Below are 12,398 nucleotides of genomic sequence, written 5' to 3' on the forward strand. Positions count from 1 at the left end.
CCGGGCAACAGTTAGCTAGTTACATATCTCACTGTCGCTTCTTACAACTTCCCAAATATGGACTCACGAAAAACAGGCATTTTATGATCGGTAAGGGGATGCCACAATAACTGGCAGAAACGGAAGCTGTTCATGGAACAGGAGTGTTTTGACCACCGAACAATTTTTGAGAGGGTAGTACAGTTGTGAGGCGCCTTTTGATTTGCACCCGCCTCCTAAGGGCGAGGAGTCTCTTCGGATTTGCCTCAGCGCATTGCACTTGAAGAAACCTCCAAACATAAACATTTTTAAAAAGAAAACTCCAAACCGACCCTATGTGTGTTCCTATCACTTCGTGGACAAGAGGCCGACTGAAGAGCATCCTTTCACTGAGAAGTGGCTGGGCTATGATGCTCCAGTACAGATCAGAAGGCGACATCTCATCAGTACATTAACACATACATGTTCAGTAGCTAGCTGCTAACGTTACTCGCTAGCTATCGTCACATATAGGGTATCCTGAATCAGGCAGACGTTAGTAGTAAGTAGGTAGCCATTCCTAAGTCCTAACATACTGTAGCTAGCTAACTGTTGCCTAGCTTACTTACTTAGCTTGGGGGCAGCCCATCTGATGTTGTTGCTAGCTAATTAGCTCATCCCCTACATTGTCAGACAGAAGTTGTTGGATAACTAACAATATCTCACCAATGCAATAATTATCCCCATCATTGCTGGCATGCCACTGGTGATGCTCATGAAATGTCTAGCTAGCTAAATTATTAAATGTTCAAATTGTTTTCTTTCTTTTAACCTAACCATAACCAGTAGGCTGTCTGTGTATCTTACTTTGTTAAACTTGTGGTCTCTTATGTTTGTTTGACAGATGAAGACAATTGTGATGCGGAGTCTGATCTGAGTGTGCCAATGGCACTGCAGCATAAAGATGCTGATACTCAATGGGAGGTTCCAGCACTGACTGATCACAGCTATGTGTCAAGAGAACCAGTCAACAAGCCCATCTGCCACAAACAAACCCAATGTGGTGGTGCAGAGTCATTGACCCACACCATCCTGAAGAATGACACTAGCTCTGTGTTGTATACTGGCCTACCTCTAAGTGTTTTCTTTAACCATGTAGCATTTCTGCATAAATTCTACACGGCTAACTTCAAAATGCATATCACTGATCAAATACTGATAACCTTGATGAAGCTGAATCTACTCCACAGTGATCTTGCTGAACACTTTGCTGTGTCCCAGGGAGTAGTGAGCAGAATCCTTTCCTACAGGATTGACACAATGGAGGAGCTCATGAGGATCTACATTCCATGGCAGCCGAGGTTAGACAATCCAGAAGTGCTTCAAAGAGAAGTTATCCAACACCACTTGCATCATCCACTGCTCTGAGACCATTCTCCAGAAAGCACAACATCTCGATTCCAGATGGGAGTCCAACAGCCACTATTATTCCAGCAATACTCTCAAGTATTTGGTTGCCATTGCTCTATGTGGACTCATTATGTTCATTTCTCCTGCATATAGAGGCAGATGCAGTGACAAGTTCATCACCCAAAACTCTCGCTTCCTGGAATACCTTAGGCCTCGCGATGAAGTTATGGCTGACGGGCTTCACCATCCGAGATCTGCTGTATGAGAGGAAGGTACCTTGCCATACCAGCCTTCACCCAGAAAGGAGGCCAGCTGTCTGACGAGGATGTCGCAAGCACAAGAAGGATAGTTAATGTGCATATACATGTTTAGAGAGTTATCAGACTCAAGGTGTTCAAATCCTCTTCCAGACTGTTCCCATCAACCTGACACACAAAATGGACAAAGTCCTTAGAATCTGTGCAGCCCTTGTTAACATGCAGGGTGAGATCATCCATGAGGATGCAGAATGAGCAGTGAGAATGTTCATGCATTTGAAATGTAATTTTAAACACTATCATTTTATCCACCTGAGATACTATGTATGTGTATATATATATATATATATATATATATATATATATATATATTAGTTTAATCGGAATTATTTGCTCCTATATTTGAAATCTACTGTAATTTTGCCGGTTCCTGATAATTACAGGCATCCACTAGGTGCTGCTATTATGCCTTTTTAAATCTACTTCAAATACATTTTCTTCAACACAAATGTCACTAACACGAGGGAAGACCACGAGGGAAGACAAATGTTTGTCAAGTGACACAATTTTTCTTAATTTGTGCCCTTGAAAACCAAACCCAGAATCAAACTGAAAACACCTTTGAATACTTTAGACATGCCTCCTCATCCTTCTTTTCAAAATGGTAAGTATCAAAGAAAAGGTCAAAGTGGAGTTTCATAATGTTTTTATTAACTCCGTAATTTGCTAAGTGCAAGATGAGTTCACGAAGTGCCATATGAAAAAAAGAGCTATACAAGGTACGATTAAAATATTCATCAATCATAAGGTGTTATCCTTAGACATTAGATAAGCATGTATGAAGAGAGCTGTACAAGGAAAGACACCAAGAAGAATTGTGCCAATATAAATCAGGTCAATGTGCATATGAAGAGAACTGTGCAAGACAAAAAAAACAACCCAGAGTTATGCTTAGATACAGTAGAGCTGACAGCTTTACAAGGCAAAAAATATAATAACTATTTAAAAACACAAAGTATTAGGCCCCAAGCCTAGATACCACATAGATTAACATATTTGGAGCACAGAGTTAGTCTGCCTATCTGGAACTCATATACTATCCTTGGCAGCATATGTGGGAAATACAATGCCTTTAGTTTAGTGATTACATCAGCACAGAACTTCACCTCAAAAGGCATATCAATGACAACCAGCTCGCATGGAGCCCATTTACACCTGCATGTAGTAGCCACAGGCTCCATTAGGTTGCAGCTGGGGAACCCCATTCACCAGCTTCACATCAGTGAGTTTGCCAGAGACTCACACTTCTTACTCAGAACAGGACATTTGATTTCTATACGTTTTTGAGAGTTTAACACTCCATCGGGGCTTGCAGAAAACCATGGCTCCTTGACACTCACTGCTGTGCCTCTGCTCTCCATCCATGTGTTGGCCACCTGCTCATTTTCCTTGCCATATGTGGTTGCTGAGTTTCCATGGAACCTGGGGAAGAGATGCTCCCGCACAAAGTGGTCAGGATTTGTTGAGGTGCGCACAGGAACCTTCTTTGCTGAGCTAGTAGTGATCTGAAGTTGAAGTGCATCATACCATGCACAGGAGGCACTCTATCATTTAGTGAAATCTCCAAGCAGGCACATTTACACTCCTCCAGCTTAACATGAATGTCATAAAACTGCATGTTGATGCCGTGTTCACTATGAGGCTGCTGTAGTTTTGTGGCTGCTGCTGGATCTTGAGGACTGTTTGGTTTAGCGTTGCACTTGTGCAGAAGGCTCCCACTGGAACATTGGCCAAACTCTTTTAAGTGCATTGTGGGAGTGGTATGCAGGGGTTGGAGGTAGAGATGGAGAAGCGGCCGGGGGGCTGTTAGAGAACTCAACAGATCTCGCTCAACCTTTTGGAGATAAATTCCGCTGTGTCCCCAAGTTCCACTGGCATTGCTCATCTGTACAGGACACCCCTGTCAATCTTCCATACACAGCATTCTGCACCTTCAACAAAAAACTACTGTTAGAATAGTCGATTACAGTACAGAACACTGGTTTACATGGTGTTCACAGGTGACTAGTTTACACAGTTCCCTTTTAACTAGTAGGTTTAGGTTGTTGGTCATTTCCTATTTGATTGTAAAACTCATCTTGATTCTGTACCTACTTCATTGCCATTTGAGATTAGACTGATATACTTAGACAAATGAGCCATTGAAACCAAGAACCGTGTGTACATGTTGTACTAGTTACGTTATCAGTTCCGGTCAGTGATATCAAATCATGTTGTATTTCTGTGTTGTAGATGAATGTATATGGTGTTACTGATATCAACATGTAGGCTAGAACATACAGGGGCAACTAGACACTAACCCTCTTCTTATAGCTATCCGGATTCCAGTCCCTTCTAAACGACAAACATCTAAGGGTCAGAGAGGCCAAGGTGAAGGGTAGGGAGCAAATTGAGATCAGCTTTCTATGTAGGCCTAGTCTACTCTGCTCACATATGCTCTCCTTCTTACCTTAAACTGAGTCAGGAAAGGTAGGCTTAAGGAAACCAGCTTGATCTATCAATAGCTCACATTCTGTTGCACTCGGAACAAAACGTGAGCGCAGCGATAAATCTGCTTGACTTGGCTAATGGAGAGGAGCAGTAGTCCTAGACTAGGCAGTGGCTAGTTGGAGTTGTAGGGACAGCTAAAGTCCAGCAGGTGGAACCATTTCACTGTATTGACTTTCATATCAGACTCAATGGAAAACAAATCTCCACAACAACTACCCAACATCATCCCCAGGGATCTGAACTGGTTAGCACTGTGTCTGGGATGGAATACACATGGCTGGTGTCCATAAATTAATGATGTCAGAGGGATGTTTCTAATCTAGTCTGACTAAATAATCTTTCCAAATCTCGTCTCGTTGAAAGGCGTCCAAGGCTATTTTTGACCAGAATGTTGTCAGCATCTTCCAGCCTGATCAATTCATCAACCACATCCAAATACCTGTTACAACATTATAGACCATGTCAACCACAAGCATCCTCTACCTCTCCTGTAGCCACAGCCAAAACCTGGGCTGCGTCCTAAACGGCACCCTAGTCTCTACATAGTGTACTACTTTTGACCAGAGCCCTATGGGCCACGATCAAAAGTAGGGCACTACAGTACATAGGGAATAGGGTGCCATTTGGAATACACATTATAGACCATCTCAGCCACAGTCTATTCTATGGCCACAGCTAACCTGATTAGCCTACACTTCTAGCTGGCAGCAGGAGGCTACTTGCTATATGTCTACGGCACATCTGTTAGCAGTAAACCAGCAGAATACGTTGTTTATCAGATCAGGCTGACCTATGGCCATTCATCTCTATTATAACCCTACTCAGAGAGCAGACATACCCTGTTAACCTGACAATCAGATCACCGTCAGACTTTCAAGCCAAGCTCTTTTTCCTCAAACCTCATCTCAAATCTTAAATCCCGTTATGACATTTTGATAGTCAGTGTTATGGGTTGTACATACTTCAGCTAAATGGAGATAAGTATATTTGGACTCTGGGTGTTGACCACAACCAATAGTCCAGGGCTGAGTTTCTCAAAAGCATTTTAGCACTAAGAACATCTTAATTTCATTGAAACTAAATGGACGAAAGATGATCTTAGTGATATGATGCTTTTGGGGAACCCAGCCCAGTTCTCAAGAACGTTGAAGGACAGACACACAGACATCATTTTCACGACAGGTCTCATGAGCTCTGTATAGCTGATCATTATATTAGCAGCAGCTAAAGATTATATTAGCAGCAGGAACAGGCTGGAAATGACTGAAGTTTTATGTTGGGATAATGTTGTCAGAACGCTTCATCCAGTCATGTCCAGTAGGGGGCACTGTGCCCCTCTGTTCTACAGGTCATGCTCTGTTTGTCCCAAATGACACCCTTTTCCCTATTTAGTGCACTACTTTTGACCAGGTCCCGGGATGACAGTAGTACATTATGTAGGGAGGGAATAATGCGCCATTTGGGACACATACATGGAGGTTCAAGTGATGTCTCCATGGTCGGGGGACTGTTGTTAAAATGCATCAGCACTGAGAAGGCTCAGAGTTAGCAGCAACACAGGGAAAACACTTATACATGGATCGCACATGTACTACAAATGTATGCTCTCATTGTAATGTAAACTGTCTTGGATAAAAGGGTTTGTTATGTGGCATTATGTTTACAGGCCAATCAGATCCTCTAAACTTTCACCTCTGTGAATGTCAAAGTAACTCAAAATGATTTCAATGTACAAAATCCACATAGCACCCTTTTCCTCTTACATTCTGTGTTGAGAGACAGAGAGAGGAAGTAAGGGAGACAGAGTAGTGTCTGCATCATTTCAACTGTATTGTGTGAACCTAGGAGGGCCATATGTTTGACATTAGTTTCACCACCATTTGACCAACTGGCTGCAAACACCCTTCACAGACACATCATCATGGCACAGACCATTCATCTTACACACCATTGGTTATAGAATCAGTAATCAGACACACCATTGGCTATAGACCCAGTAATAGCACACATAATTGGTTATACTGTAGGTATCATAAGTATTCACCCCTTGGATTTCAATTCACATGTTAATACATGTCAATACATGTTAGAAACACTCTTGGCAGCCATTACAGCTGTAATGCTTCTTGGGTTAGTCTCTAAGAGCTTTGCACACCTGGATTGTGCTATATTTATATACATTCTTCAATCTCTGTCAAAGTGTTGGGGGTTATGGCTACCCAGCTAACTTCAAATGTCCCCACAACTTTAGAGAACGTTCCCTTAAGAGTCATTAGGTCATTTACTAATGTTTTCATAGGAATGTTCCAGTGATGTGCAAGGAATTTTTCGAAGAGACCATTTTGGATTTGCCTCTAACATAAGGCTTTGCATATAGGCCAAAAAAGTATATTATTTTGCCTTGTTTTCTTGCAATATAACTTTTGTGCTTTATTACATATACAGCATACATGTTTTGGATTTGTTTTGTTCTGAATATTTGTATTCTTCTTTTCACTCTGTCATTAAGTCATTATTGTGGAATAACTATAATGTTGTTGATCCATCGTCCGTTTTCTCCCATCACAGCCGTTGAACTTGAGCTTTTGTTAAATCACAAATGGCCTCATGGTGACATCTCTAAGCAGTTTCCTTCCGTTCCTGCAGCTCAGTTCAGAAGGACGACTATCTTTCATGCATCTGGGTGGTTTAATACATCATCCACAGCATAATGATTCACTTCACCATGCTTAAAGAGATTCCATGTCTGATTTATTATTGTTTCCCGTCTACCAATCACTTATGTTTTAGGCTTTTTCAAAAGCTCCCTGGTCTTTGCAGTTGAATCTGTGCTTGAAATTCAATACTTGACTGAGAGACCTGACAGATGTTGTATGTATGGGGGACAGAGATAGAGGTAGTCATTAAATAATCATGTCAATCCCTATTATTTCACACAGAGTGAGCCTCACTTATTATGTGATTAAGACATATTTTACTCCTGAACTCATTTAAGCTTGTCCAAACAAAGGGAGTGAACACTTATGCAGCAACGTTATTTTAGTTATTCAATTTGTATTCATTTGTAAACATTTGTAGAATTTTCATTTCACTTTGACAATTAAATCCATTTCAATTTTGCACGCCCAATTTTTCAGTTTTTGATTTGTTAAAAAAGTTTGAAATATCCAATAAATGTCGTTCCACTTCATGATTGTGTCCCACTTGTTGTTGATTCTTCACAAAAAAATACAATTTTATATCTTTATGTTTGAAGCCTGAAATGTGGCAAAAAGTCGCAAAGTTCAACTGGGCCGAATACTTTCGCAAGGCACTGCATTTTGATTGGATCTGTGCTTTAGACGTGTAGTAAAAAGGGTAATAACTAGCCCAGAAAGACACCGAAAGCTCCCCCTCTCTCCCCCCTACTCTCTCTGACATACAGTGGCTTGTAGGAACAGGGTAATAACTGCCCAGAAAGACATCGAAAGCTCCCCCTCTCTCCCCCTCCCTGACATATACTACATTCCCAGGTGATGAGTGCAGTCATAAATCTCTGTGGTGTCCTGAGGTTGAAGTAGTGAAGGATTTAGATAAGTTTGCGTCATGGACTTCAGTCAACTATCTAAAAAGTGTCTTTGTCCCAAATGGCAGCCAACGTAGTGCACTACTTTTGAGCAGAGCCCCATGGGTACTGGACAAAAGTAGTGCACTATATAGGGAATAGGGGGGAAACTTTAAGATAAATCAAGAAATCTGTCATACATTTTTAAGTTTATGCAGAGGAGATCTTAGTCGTGCAATTATACAATGATTCTAAGATGTTAGGTGCAATATTTCTTTAAAAAAGCTGTCCTTGAAACAGTCTTGATGTGTTCGTCAAAAGAGAGATCAGGGTCCAGATTAACGCCAAAGTCCTTCACAGTTTTATTTGAGACGACTGTACAACCATCAATATTACTTGTCAGATTCAACAGAATATCTCTATGTTTCTTGGGACCTAGAACAAGCATCTCTGTTTTGTCCGAGTTTAAAAGTATAAAGTTTGCAGCCATCCACTTCCTTATGTCTGAAACACAGGCTTCCAGCGAGGGCAATTTTGGGGCTTCACCATGTTTCATTGAAATGTACAGCTGTGTGTCATCCGCATAGCAGTGAAAGTTAACATTATGTTTTCGAATGACATCCCCAAGAGGTAAAATATATAGTGAAAACAATAAGGGTCCTAAAACGGAACCTTGAGGAACACCGACATTTACAGTTGATTTGTCAGAGGACAAACCATTCACAGAGACAAACTGATATCTTTCCGACAGACAAGATCTAAACCAGGCCAGAACTTGTCTGTGTAGACCAATTTGGGTTTCCAATCTCTCCAAAAGAATGTGGTGACCGATGGTATCAAAAGCAGCACTAAGGTCTAGGAACACGAGGACAGATGCAGAGCCTCGGTCTGATGCCATTAAAAGGTCATTTACCACCTTCACAAGTGCAGTCTCAGTGCTATGATGGGGTCTAAAACCAGACTGAAGCATTTCGTATACATTGTTTGTCTTCAGGAAGGCAGTGAGTTGCTGCGCAACAGCTTTTTCTAACATTTTTGAGAGGAATGGAAGATTCGATATAGGCCGATAGTTTTTTATATTTCCAGGGTCAAGGTTTGGCTTTACCAAGAGAGGCTTTATTACTCTCTTGGTACACATCCGGTGGATAGAGAGCCGTTTATTATGTTCAACATAGGAGAGCCAAGCACAGGAAGCAGCTCTTTCAGTAGTTTAGTTTGAATAGGGTCCAGTATGCAGATTGAAGGTTTAGAGGCCAAGACTATTTTCATCAATGTGTCAAGAGATATAGTACTAAAACACTTGAGTGTCTCTCTTGATCCTAGGTCCTGGCAGAGTTGTGCAGACTCAGGACAACTGAGCTTTGGAGGAATACGCAGATTTAAAGAGGAGTCCGTAATTTGCTTTCCAATGATCATGATCTTTTCCTCAAAGAAGTTCATGAATTTATTACTGCTGAAGTGAAAGTCATCCTCTCTTGGGGGATGCTGCTTTTTAGTTAGCTTTGCAACAGTATCAAAAATACATTTCGTATTGTTCAGGTCGCAATTGTAAATGAGAACTTGTTCTCAACTTGCCTACCTGGTTAAATAAAGGTAAAATAAATAAATAAATAAATTGTTCTTATTTTCCTCCATTAAGTTGGAAAAATAGGATGATCAAGCAGCAGTGAGGGCTCTTCGATACTGCACGGTACTGTCCTTCCAAGCTAGTCGGAAGACTTCCAGTTTGGTGTGGCGACACTTCCGTTACAATTTTCTGGAAGCTTGCTTCAGAGCTCGGGTATTGTCTGTATACCAGGGAGCTAGTTTCTTATGACAAATGTTTTTAGTTTTTAGGGGTGCAACTGCATCTAGGGTATTGCGCAAGGTTAAATTTAGTTCCTCAGCTAGGTGGTTAACTGATTTTTGTCCTCTGACGTCCTTTGGTAGGCAGAGGGAGTCTGGAAGGACATTAAGGAATCTTTGGGTTGTCTGAGAATTTATAGCATGACTTTTGATGTTCCTTGGTTGGGGTCTGAGCAGATTATTTGTTGCGATTGCAAACATAATAAAATGGTGGTCCGATATTCCAGGATTATAAGGAAAAACATTAAGATCCACAACATTTATATTCCATGGGACAAAACTAGGTCCAGAGTATGACTGTGACAATGAGTAGGTCCAGAGACATGTTGGACAAAACCCACTGAGTCGATGATAGCTCCAAAAGCCTTTTGGAGTGGGTCTGTGGACTTTTCCATGTAAATATTAAAATCACCAAAAATTATAATATTATCTGCTATGACTACAAGGTTCGATAGGAATTCAGGGAACTCAGTGAGGAACGCTGTATATGGCCCAGGAGGCCTATAAACAGTAGCTATAAAAAGTGATTGAGTAGGCTGCATAGATTTTATGACTAGAGGCTCAAAAGACGAAAACTGAAATTTGCTATCGTAAATGTTAGCAGCACCTCTGCCTTTGCGGGATGCACAGGGGATATGGCACTAGTGTAACCAAGAGGTGAGGCCTCATTTAACACAGTAAATTCATCAGGCTTAAGCCATGTTTCAGTCAGGCCAATCACATCAAGATTATGATCAGTGATGAGTTCATTGACTATATCTGCCTTTGAAGTGAGGGAGCTAACATTAAGTAGCCCTATTTTGAGATGTGAGGTATCTCGATCTCTTTCAATAATGGCAGGAATGGAGGAGGTCTTTATTCTTGTGAGATTGCTAAGGCAAACACTGACATGTTTAGTTTTGCTCAAACCTACGTCGAGGCACAGACACGGTCTCAATGGGCATAGCTGAGCTGACTACATTGACTGTGCTAACAACCTGCTGCTTGGCCTGCACCCTATTTCATTGTAGAGGAGTTAGAGCCCTGTCTATGTTGGTAGATAAGTTGAGAGCACCCCTCCAGCTAGGATGGAGTCCGTCACTCCTCCGCAGGCCAGGCTTGGTCCTGTTTGTGGGTGAGTCCCAGAAAGAGGGCCAATTATCTACAAATTCTATCTTTTGGGATGGGCAGAAAACAGTTTTCAACCAGCGATTGAGTTGTGAGACTCTGCTATAGAGCTCATCACTCCCCCTAACTGGGAGGGGGCCAGAGACAATTACTCGATGCCGACACATCTTTCTAGCTGATTTACACGCTGAAGCTATGTTACGCTTGGTGACCTCTAACTGTTTCATCCTAACATCGTTGGTGCCGATGTAACAGTATAGACTTTACGTCCGTCCCCTCACCCCGACCTGGGCGCAAACCAGGGACGCTCTGCACACATCAACAGTCACCCTCGAAGTATCGTTACCCATCGTTCCACAAAATCAAATCCGCGGGGAACCACTACTTCAAGGTCTCAGAGCAAGTGACGTCACTGATTGAAACGCCAGGAGCGCGCACCAGCGCTAACTAGCTAGCCATTTTACATCGGCTACACTCACCCCCTTTTGACCTCCTCCTCTTTCCGCAGCAACCAGTGATCCGGGTCAACAGCATCAATATAGACTTTACGTCCGTCTCCTCGCCCCGACCTGGGCGCGAACCAGGGACGCTCTGCACACGTCACTAGTCACCCTCGAAGCATCGTTACCCATCGTTCCACAAAATCCGCGGCCCTTGCAGAGCAAGGGGAACCACTACTTCAAGGTCTCAGAGCAAGTGACGTCACTGATTGAAATGCCACTAGCGCGCACCACCGCTAACTAGCTAGCCATTTTACATCGGCTACACTCACCCCCTTTTGACCTCCTCCTCTTTCCGCAGCAACCAGTGATCCGGGTCAACAGCATCAATATAGACTTTACGTCAGTCCCATCGCCCCGACCTGGGCGCGAACCAGGGACGCTCTGCACACGTCAATAGTCACCCTCGAAGCATCATTACCCATCGTTCCACAAAATCCACGGCCCTTGCAGAGCAAGGGGAACCACTACTTCAAGGTCTCAGAGCAAGTGACGTCACTGATTGAAATGCCACTAGCGCGCACCACCGCTAACTAGCTAGCCATTTCACATCGGCTACACCGACGTGGAAAACAATATCTCTATACTCTCTACACTCGCCAGTTTTAGCTTTAGCTAGCACCATCTTCAGATTAGCCTTAACGTCAGTAGCCCTGTCCCCTTGTAAACAGTGTTTGATCGCTGGATGATTAGTTTTAAAATCAAATCAAATCAAAATCTAATTTATTTGTCACATACACATGGTTAGCAGATGTTAATGCGAGTGCAGCGAAATGCTTGTGCTTCTAGTTCTGACAATGCAGTAATAACCAACGAGTAATCTAACTAACAATTCCAAAACTACTACCTACACAAGTGTAAAGGGATAAAGAATATGTACATAAAGATATATGATTGAGTGATGGTACAGAGCGGCATAGGCAAGATGCAGTAGATGGTATCGAGTACAGTATATACATATGAGATGAGTATGTAAACAAAGTGGCATAGTTTAAAGTGGCTAGTGATACATGTATTACATAAAGATGCAGTAGATGATATAGAGTACAGTATATATGTATACATATGAGATGAATAATGTAGGGTATGTAAACATTATATTAAGTAGCATTGTTTAAAGTGGCTAGTGATATATTTTACATCAATCCCCATCAATTCCCCTTATTAAAGTGGCTGGAGTTGAGTCAGTGTGTTGGCAGCAGCCACTCAATGTTAGTGGTGGCTGTT

The 12,398-nt window shown here is 42.1% G+C and overlaps 1 protein-coding gene across 1 annotated transcript; it reads left to right on the plus strand.

The window, feature by feature from the left end:
* Window positions 1–2,429, plus strand: si:dkey-56d12.4 (uncharacterized protein LOC799220 homolog). Its single transcript, XM_036965621.1, has 3 exons — window positions 1–90; window positions 863–1,319; window positions 1,522–2,429. The coding sequence occupies exons 1-3, from the start codon at window positions 84–86 to the stop codon at window positions 1,631–1,633; spliced, it is 576 nt and encodes a 191-aa protein (XP_036821516.1). The 5' UTR covers window positions 1–83; the 3' UTR covers window positions 1,634–2,429.
* Window positions 2,430–12,398: the final 9,969 nt, after the last annotated feature.

This window comes from Oncorhynchus mykiss, chromosome 27, assembly GCF_013265735.2.
Source record: "Oncorhynchus mykiss isolate Arlee chromosome 27, USDA_OmykA_1.1, whole genome shotgun sequence".
Taxonomy (NCBI): domain Eukaryota; kingdom Metazoa; phylum Chordata; class Actinopteri; order Salmoniformes; family Salmonidae; genus Oncorhynchus; species Oncorhynchus mykiss.

Excerpts from the sequence above, each read along its gene's own strand:
- si:dkey-56d12.4 (XM_036965621.1), top strand. Across the intron at positions 1,320-1,521 it reads TACATTCCATGGCAGCCGAG|AGGCAGATGCAGTGACAAGT; the intron begins GTTAGACAATCC and ends TCCTGCATATAG.